Source organism: Terrapene carolina, unplaced genomic scaffold, assembly GCF_002925995.2.
Source record: "Terrapene carolina triunguis isolate 2854851 unplaced genomic scaffold, T_m_triunguis-2.0 Scaffold93, whole genome shotgun sequence".
Classification (NCBI taxonomy): domain Eukaryota; kingdom Metazoa; phylum Chordata; order Testudines; family Emydidae; genus Terrapene; species Terrapene triunguis.
This window is the reverse complement of record NW_020664444.1, coordinates 19,618,346-19,628,255: the sequence shown is the minus strand read 5'-3', so window position 1 is coordinate 19,628,255 and position 9,910 is coordinate 19,618,346. Positions and strand designations below refer to the sequence as shown.

The window sequence follows — 9,910 nt, the reverse complement described above, 5'->3', positions numbered from 1 at the left end:
GAGGGATGTGCTGGCCGCGGCTTCCTGCCGCCCCCATTGGCCCGGGACGGCGAACCGCGGCCAGTGGGGGCCGCGATCGCCCGAACCTGCCGCGTCAGCAGGTAAATAAAGTGGCCCGGCCCACCGGGGTGCTTACCCTGGCAAGCCGAGTGCCAAACGTTACCGACCCCTGACTTAGATAATTTTTTCACATCTTAGCTCATACTTTTTCTAACATGGTGCTTTCTCTCAGTAGAGACAAGTCCTTAGGTTAAAAACAAATACAGAAGAATATCTAACTGTCTCTTTATGGCAGCCTTTAACATTTAACCCCAAAACTATGCTTTTTATGGTTCTACTGTGGTAGCATAATAAATAAGGTAAAAAGAAATTTTCCATTAGTTTGGCAGTAGTGTAGGATACTGACTTTACAAGATGTGAAGAAAACTCCTGTCATAATGCATCACATTCTTTAAATAACTGCATAGTTTACTATGCAGTCAACTAGCCTTAGGCAGAAAGTAGATGGCATTATGAACTAGTAACTGTAATTAAACCTCACTCAAGCAGTTTGAATCCTTTAGAACCAGGATCAACTGTTGTAATTTTTGTTGGCACTTTGGAATAAATACGTTGAGCTCTCCAGGCCTACCACATAACCTTCACAATATTACTCTCCTAAACCGATTTTAAAATCTAGTCAAATTGTGGGAAATGAACCCTTAGCAAACACCGCAAAGATATGTTTTGGCTTTCACTACCTTACTCACCTAGCTGATACCAAAACAAGCTATAAAACTGAAGTATCAAAGTTACTGTGTTGTGTATACAGTATATATTATGTAGCAATAGAAAAACTGCCTACATTTTTCTTAACCACATGTAAAATATATAATATTCTTAATAAAGTTATGCAAAAACTGGTGATAAATATCAATGAATGATATGAAGACATCTGGTTAAACATGTAATACAATTACTCCCTTGTGACTTGTAAAACAGGTCTCCTGCTACCATTCATGCACCTGCTGTATTTCAGTGGTGTATCATGCTACCATGAGTGTTACTCTGTAGTAGTTTTCTAGAGCAGTGATTTTCAAACTTTTTTTCTGGTGACCCAATTGAAGAAAATTGTTGATGCCTGTGACCCAACGGAGCTGGAGATGAGGGGTTTGGGATGTGGGAGGGGCTCAGGGCTGGGGTAGAGGGTTGGGGTGCTGTGGTGAGTGAGGGCTGTGGGGTGGGGCTGGGAATGAGGGGTTCAGGGTGTGGAAGGGGGCTCTGGGCTGGGACAGGGGGTTGGGGTGTGGGAGGGGGGTCAGGGCTCTGGGCTGCAGGTGCCGGCTCTGGGGTGGGGCTGGTGATGAGGGGTTTGGGGTGCAGGAGGGGGCTCTGGGTTTGGGGGGGCCTCAGGGCTGTGGCAGGGGGTTGGGTTGCAGGAGGGGGTCAGGGCTCTGGTCTGGGGGTGCAGGCTCTGGGGTGGGGCCAGGGATGAAGGGTTTGGGGTGCAGGAAGGGGCTCCACGTTTGGGGGGGCTCAGGGCTAGGGCAGGGGATTGAGGTGTGGCATTACCTCGGGTGGCTCCCAGTCAGCGGCGCAGCATGGGTGCAGAGGCAGGCTACCTACCTGTCCAGGCACTGCAGACCACGCTATACCCTGGAAGCAGCCAGCAGCAGGTCCAACTCCTAGGCGGAGGCGCGCAAGCAGCTCCGCACGGCTCTTGCCCGCAGACACCGCGTTCCCCCCAGCTCGGGGTGGGGGCAGCATACAGAGCCCTGTGTTCCCCCCCCACACACACACACCTAGGAGCTGGACCTGCTGCTGGCCACTTCCGGGGTGCAGCGCGGTGTCGGAACAGGTAGGGACTAGCCTGCCTTAGCCGGGCAGCACCACCGATGGGACTTTTAACAGCCCAGTCGGCGGTGCTGACCAGATCCGCCGCGATCCAGTCCCTTCCATTCCAGAACTGGGTCGTGACCCACGGTTTGAAAACCACTGGTCTAGAGCAGGGGTTCTCAACCTTCTTCTTTCTGAGCCCACCTGCCCCAACATGCTATAAAAATCTCCACAGCCCACCTGTGCCACAACAACTGTTTTTATGCATATCCAGTAGATTAAAAGCCAGGGCTGGCATTAGGGGGTAGCAAACAGAGAAACTGCCTGTGGCCCCACACCACATAGGGCTCCGCAAAGCTAAGTTTGGCTTCAGCCCCGCGCAGCTTGGGCTTTGGCTTTCTGCCCTGAGCCCCAGCGAGTCTAATGCTGGCCCTGCTCTCTGGTTTATTTTGGTGAACCTCCTGAAACCTGCTCACAGCCCCCCCAGGATCCCCCAGACTCCTGGTTGAGAACTGCTGCTTTAGGGACTCACTTAAAGATTGTAACAGAGGGCACAGGATTTTCTAACAGTGACTTGTGGGCTTTACAGGGTTCACATTTGTGTGTTCAGTGTGTAGGACAGCAGAACAGGAAGTATGAAAAGGAAAAAAACATCACATCAAATGCACAAGGGGAAAGGGATTAACTAACATTCCCACCATTATCCTGTTCTTCAAGACCAACATTCTCAGGAAATAAACTTCACCTCTTTTAAAGTGCACACATAGGATACATTCCCAAAGGGGGAAGAACACTGAAAGGTATCTCAAAACATAAGCAGATTCACAAGTTTTTTGAGCTCTAAGAAGCATGGCTGGAAACTGTTTTTTGTTTTGTCTGTGACTCAGTGCTTCGTGACATGAACTGACTGCTCATACCAAAGTTGTTTGCAATGGCACTGGACTCAGGATATTAGAGAGACAAGTGCTGTTTGGGATTTCTTACATGATCTCCAGGTAGGTTTCCTGATATTTTCCATTGGTTTGTGGGAGTATGTGATGATTTCTTGTTTGAGGTGGTCCCTTCTAGAGCAGTGGTTCTTAACCAGGAGCATGCCTATGGAGGTATGCAGAGGTCTTCCAGGGGGTACATTAACTCATCTAGATATTTGCCTAGTTTTATAACAGGCTACATAAAAACCATTAGTAAAGCCAGTATAAACTAAAATTTCATACTGACAATGACTTGTTTATACTGCTCTATGTACTATACACTGAAATGTATTTATATTCCAATTGATTTATTTTATAATTATATGGTAAAACTGAGAAAGTAAACAATTTCTCAGTAATAGTGGGCTGTAACATTTTTGTATTTTTATGTCTGATTTTGTAAGCAAGTAGTTTTTAAGTGAGGTTAAACTTGGGGTACAGAAGACAAATCAGATTCCTGAAAGGGGTACAGTAGTCTGGAAAGGTTGAGAGCCACTGTTCTAGAGTATGCTTGAACCAATGTCACTCACCCTTTCTCCATTCAGAAGGGCTAGGTAGCTCTGGGACACCATAAAGGGCCCTGTGTCATCAGATCATCTGATACCCAGAATGGAACAACAAAACACTGAACAACAGTCACCAAATTAATCCCCTCTTTCTCAAACGTACATTGTTGAGGTGAGGGGGAGAATGAAAAATGACCCGTGGCTTCTTGCTTGTAAATACATTATTTACTTTATATTTAGTTACAGGGAGGCAATGGGGGGGGGGGGGGGGAGGAAGCCTCACCCTCCTTTCTTCCCATCCTTCACCATAAACCTGCAGACCCTGGCTCCGAACGCTGCATGGCTTCTCAGCCAAGGGGGGGATGTTTTTCTGTGGCTTGCAAGATAATCCTCTAAAAACGGTAGGACTCCACACCCCTTACCTACCAGGCACTTTCACTACTCATTGAGTGCCTCTTAGCAGGGCAGTATATCCCCCCTGGGGGGATAAGCCCTTCACTAGCAAAACATACACCCCCCCAGCCTCCCTTCCCTGCCCCCTCTTGTATCAGCCCGGTTCCCCCTCCTCCCTTCCCCCCTTGTGTCAGCCCGGCTCCCCCCCCCCACCTGCCTCCGCTCACCCCGTATCAGGCCGGCGCCCAGTCTCCCTTCCCCCCCTTGTATCAGCCCCCCACAACCTAGGCACTCCCTTGCCCCTTCACACTAGACACACCCTCAACGCTTCTCCCCCTCGTCCCTCAGCGCCCCCTTGCGTCGGCACCCCCAGCCAGGCCCTATGCCCCCTCCCGCACCCACAGACCTTCTCCAGGGAGCTCTCCATGGCCAGGCGAGTTCTTGGCTACGACTCCTCCCCTCCGGGCACTTCCGCCTTCTCGGCCGGCCAGCCGGCTCCACGCTGGCAGCGCTGACGAGACCAGCTGAGGGAAAAGGGAGGGAACGCGCTCGCCGAGGGGACGGAGGGGACAGGGCCTTCCAAGCACCCGTAGTCGTCTGTGACAGAAGTGGGATGTACCAATCTGGGAGAATACAGGGATGGGACAACAGGCAGACCGGACAACATGCGCTTCAACGGACCCGGAAACAAGCTACGATGACAGCAGGCTGAATGCGGGAAGAACTGACCTCCGTCTTCAACACCAAAAGTAACCCCTTCACTTCTGATTGTCTCCCCCCTCTTTTTAGACAATGGAACATTCCAGAGGCGAGGGGCACCGAAGCGAGGATGTCTGAGCATGCGCAACGCTTCTGCAGTGCACCATGCCCAGGAACAGGCTGGTAGCGGGGGTGCTGCTGGGCAGGCAGAGCCCACTAAAAGCTCTATAGCGCCCCGTGGGGCTGCGGGTTCGAATCTAGCCCCAGCAGGGAGGGTGGTAGTGGCAGTGCGACTAACGGGGCGAAGGGCTGCAGGGATTCTCGTGAATCCCTCCAAGACTGAGGGGCGGCTGCTGGTCGGGAGACAGGTATTTGTATCGCCACGGCGCCCAGCCCAGGGTGAGCCTGCACGGAAACTGGGTTGCTACTGAGAGGTGTGTGTGTGCAATGAATTTGTCAGTGCACAAACTGTCATCGCCGCAGTCGGCATTAATCTGCACCATCCTTGCTATTCCCGGAGGATGCCAGGATTAATCTAATTAGTTTAAAGATGGAGTTTGATAGATTTATGAGCTGGATTATAGGGGGTCGCCTGCAATAACAAGGAAGTGGGCTCAGTGATCCCTTCTAGTCTTATGTACCTATGATTAAATGGGAAACAAGACACTGAACTACCCCTCTCAACCTGCAGATGGTTGCCTCCTGTCCATATTTTGCCCCACATTGGCTGGGGAAGGTGACACTGTTGCTGTCCATGCGTCAGATCCCCTGGAGCAGTTAATCCAGCATTTAACAAAAGTAATCATAACATTCAAAGCTTGAGCGAACAATGTCAAGTGCTAGATCAAATTAGAGCATTTAGAATTGTTTAAATTAAAATAATAACTTAATAAAAAAAAGAGAGATTTATCCTATAGGCTGAAAGCATTGTCTCTAGCAGATTTTTATCAAACATTTAAAAGCTTGAATTCTTTTCTTTAAAGTCATTAAGTACAGAAATGTGTCAAGGTTTTATTGCTATGCTCTACTGATTTTTTGAAAGAGAACATTTATTGTAATTTAAAAGGACAACATTGAATAATTTTATAACGGATTTTAGTTTTATATTTAAACATTTGTTGTTTGTGCCCAATTCTGTAATTTGTAGGCCAAACTTCCATTGACTTCAAAGGCAGTTTTGGATGGCAAGGAATACAGGATTGATCCCTCAATCCCTGGTCCTGAGCTCATATTCCAGGCACTCAATTCTTATAAGGATCAGGCCTGATCCTGCAATATTTAGGCATATGTTTAATTTTACACACTCTGAATATTCTCATTGAAGTCAGTGGGAAAATCACATGTATGAATCTTTGCAAAATTGGGCTGAGATTTGCAACATACTTTTTGAAAGTTGAAGATATTTCCTGTCCTTAGGGGTCTACCCACATGGATTCCTTTACAATTGGTGCCTCTATTATTCTATTCTCTCTTAAAATTTGGCAACATTGATTTTTCTCTCTCTGTAATGTCAATGAAGCCGAAATTAACATGGTTGTAACTGTATCATGAACAACAAAGCATTTTCATTTCCTAGCATATGTATTTTATTATGCAAGAACTAGGAGCTGTTTTAAGCCCTACCTACACTAATCTTTAAACAGACAGTGGGAACCATGTTTAAAGTAATTTCATAAACATATTTCCATCTAAATGGAATACATTTTAAAACATGGTTCTAATATGGTTGGTTACCATCCGTGCAGCCTATCCAGTGTTTAGAAACTAACTCTGTTGAACCCCAGTGTGGATGGGCCCATAACATGGGCCCCTAGGTACTATGATAATACAAATATAAATGATAATTGTATAACAATAACATATTAGCAGCTTTCTTTCATTCAATTTATCCCCCATTCTCCTACCTGAGTAGTGCTTCCACAACTGCCAGGATGAGAGAGAATGTTGTTGAGGGTGCTCATAATATTGTCGAAAGACCAAAACAAGACAACCTCCTTTTCAGAAGAGAAACCCTAGCAGTATTATTATTATTATTATGGATTTTGGGAAACAAACTGTATTTTATAAAATAATGTTTTGTCATTAGCCTTTAAAAAAACCTTGGTTGTCCTATCAAATTTCTCAGTGTCTCCTACATCTGTGTGCTACACTGGTCCCTGAAACTACTGCAGATCAAGACATCTTCATTTTCAAGTGCACTGGGATTACCAAAGGATGTCAGCACAACACTCAAAATAACTGGCCTGATCCCGTTCTAGATTTGCCATTTACTACACTTGGAGAAAGATTGGGCCCAATGTTTGCATGTTAACTGTTGATTCTGGAATATAAACAATTTCCCCCCAAATAGAATTAAAGCCAGTGCAGATTGTGCATTACATTATTATTTGTTACAATTTTGTATTTATTTATATTTATTTATCTATCATAAGGGGGTTACTATGCTAGACACTTTATAAACACATAGTAAGAGAAAGTCCCTGTTCCAAAGAGTTTACAATCTAAATTGACAAGACAGACAAAGTGTGGAGAAAGGAAATATATTATTCCCTTTTTACAGACAGAGAACATGAAGGAATTAAATGGGTAAATTTTCAAAGGTGCTGAGTCTAGGGCAGAAGAGACTGGGATCAGTAGCATAATGATCTCCCATGATTCACACATTCTATGAAGTTATGAGTTTTATTATGCAGGCAGCATAAAAGTCTCTGTTTTCCCCCCAGGTGTGTTTGGTTATATTTTTTCCAGTTAAACCTCATGTTATGTTCTGTGCATGTGTCTAATCTCTCTAGTGATTCTCAACCCAATCAGCACACAGCTACGGCCCATGTGACATCCTCAGGGACATACAGGTAGTATATATATATTGTGTGGATGCTGTCCACATAATACATAGAGAGCTGCATATGCGACCCACAGTGGTAAATAGGTTGAGAACCACTGCTCTAGATTCTTTTATATTATTCATCTCAAATTAGTATAATCTACAAATATCATCAATAGTATGCTATTAATTCCTACTTCCATATAATAAGATCTTAAATAAGACCATACCTAATTGGGATCCCTGTTGCCTGCACAATATACTTACCCTAAATGCAATACATTGCTGTCTGTCATTCTTCTTTCTTTATGGCATTTTTAGCTAGATTTTGGCCTAAAAACCTTCCCAAGCCTATTTGAATTATTTTTTCTAGGAATGTTTCTGATACAGTCTAAACTGTATTAATAATATCCAAATATATGGCATGTGGATGTACTATCTCCTCCTTCACCCACTAATTCTGCAATTCTCTCAGAAAAGACAATCAGATTTGTCTGATTCCAGTAGTGCCCAAAGAGTCTGCAGGTGGGATCTACAGATGTCTTCTCAGCACCTAGAACTTGTCTGTCTTTTGTCTGTAGAGATTGCAGATTTAAATACTGGGCCAAACGTTAAGGGACAAACACAATCCCCACTTTTTTTTCAGCCTTTACAACCCTAAAAGATATATAATTTGTCTGGATAACAGGTGTCTTTTTCAATAGATTTGTCAGGCTCTCAACCTACATCAGCAATACACAGGTAATGTGCATCTGTTTCATAGGTATTCTAATCATTATTGGATTTTCCTTTGAAATGATTTCACCAGATGCTGGTATAATCTCCTACACATACGACAGAGGGGTAGCCGTGTTAGTCTTGATCTGTAAAAAGCAACAAAGAGTCCTGTGGCACCTTATAGACTAACAAATGTATTGGAGCATAAGCTTTCGTGGGTGAATACTCACTTCGTCTGACAAAGTGGGTATTCACCCACGAAAGCTTATACTCCAATACATTTGTTAGTCTATAAGGTGCCACAGGACTCTTTGTTGCTTTCTAGACATATGAGTTATTTAACAGTAAATTATACTCATTTCAATGGAAATGTGGCCTCTGTGAAAGGAGTTAGGAGTCTTAGTCTACTCATTGGTCAAGTGATCACATTGCAAAACCCGCCACCAGACCTAGTAGAGCTGTCAAGGACTGATTGAACATAGAGCCTGAACTGCCACCTCCCTGCTGAAAATAGTTCCCTAGGCTGTCAATCCAGCACCTTTCCCCAGCACTAGATTCACAATATGTATTTAAAATTCTTTGTGGGGGCACAGCTCTGTGCACAGTTTCAATACAACTGTGCATAGGAGTCTGTTGTACAAATAGAAATGACTTTTGCTCAGGAAAAACTTGGGACGACGGAAGTTTAATAAAACAATAAAGTTTAATACCAATAAAATATTTGGACGGGATATTAAACCTTGTGTTTCAAGGCTTAAGAAAATCTTCAACTATGAGAGGTGAGGATGAGACATCTGTGAAATGATCTGCCCCCACCTATATCTACAAGAGGGGTCTTACTCCATCCTCTGAGGCGTCTACTGGAAGATACTGTACTACGTGGTCTGATCCAATATGGCTGTTATTGTGTTAACAGGGTCCAGGAAGTTTGAGAGCAATGAGGAGTAGGTCTTCTGCTGGGTTTATGAACTGGAGAAGAGTCTATCGAGGAGCAGATGCGATGGGCCAGAAAGAGAAATGTGGGGGGCTCTCTGAGAAGAAGACAAAGGTTTCACAGGAGGAGGGCAGGTCTGAGAAAGGGGGCGGGGGTAGTTCCTGCAGCTGGAGGTAGTAACAGGAGCAGGTATAGTGGAGGGAGGGATGGGCTAGTCCGCGAGGGGATGGCAGGGGCAAGGCAAGGCAAGGACAGAGGCATGTCTGACTGGGGAACGAGAGGGCTGGGGGAAGGCGGGGCAGTACCGGGAGGAGAGGGGCAGGGCAGGGCTGGCAGGAGGAGAGCGGGCGAGAGGCTCGGGGCTGGGCGGCTCCGGCAGGCAAGAGGCGGGGCGGAAGAGGCAGCACAAGGCGGCGTTGTGCGCTCTGCTGCTCTGGCCCGGCGGCGGGTGGAAGCCGTACTCCGGCACGGGAGGCCGGGGAGCCTATGGCCGGGCCGTTGCTCCGGAGCGGGGTGCGCCGGTTCCCCTGGCTCTGCAACGTGCTGCTCTACGGCAGCCTCTTCTCGGCCGGGGACGCGGCTCAGCAGCTGCTGCGGCGGCGCCCGGGGCAGGAGCCCGACTGGGCGCAGACCCGGCACGTGGCGCTGGTGGCCCTCAGCTTCCATGGCAACTTCAACTACGTGTGGCTGCGGGGGCTGGAGCGGGCGCTGCCCGGCCGCGCGCCCGGCGCGGTGCTGGCCAAGGTGCTGTGCGACCAGCTGGTGGGGGCGCCTGTCGCCATCCTGGCCTTCTACACGGGTGAGTGCGGCCGGGAGCAGGCCTGAGGCCCCGGCACCCTCCTGTGGCTCAGTCCCCCGAGTCCTCTCCCCACGGCCGAGCCCCCCGTACCCCCTCCCCGGGGCCGAGCTCCCTGCGCCCCCTCCCCATGGCCGAGCGCCACCTGCGCCCCCTCCCCATGGCCGAGCTCCCTGCGCCCCCTCCCCATGGCCGAGTGCCACCTGCGCCCCCTCCCCGTGGCCGAGCTCCCTGCGCCCCCTCCCCATGGCCGAG

At 47.5% G+C, this 9,910-nt stretch overlaps 1 protein-coding gene across 2 annotated transcripts in view; it reads left to right on the top strand.

The window, feature by feature from the left end:
• The first annotated feature begins 9,260 nt into the window (after positions 1-9,260).
• Positions 9,261-9,910, top strand: part of MPV17L (MPV17 mitochondrial inner membrane protein like) — a 5,281-nt gene continuing 4,631 nt past the window's right edge. For both annotated transcript variants that reach the window (XM_029911256.1, XM_029911255.1), the window contains exon 1: positions 9,261-9,658. In XM_029911256.1, coding sequence (XP_029767116.1) covers positions 9,346-9,658 — 313 coding nt within the window. In that variant the 5' untranslated portion in view covers positions 9,261-9,345. The remainder of the gene's footprint in view (positions 9,659-9,910) is intronic.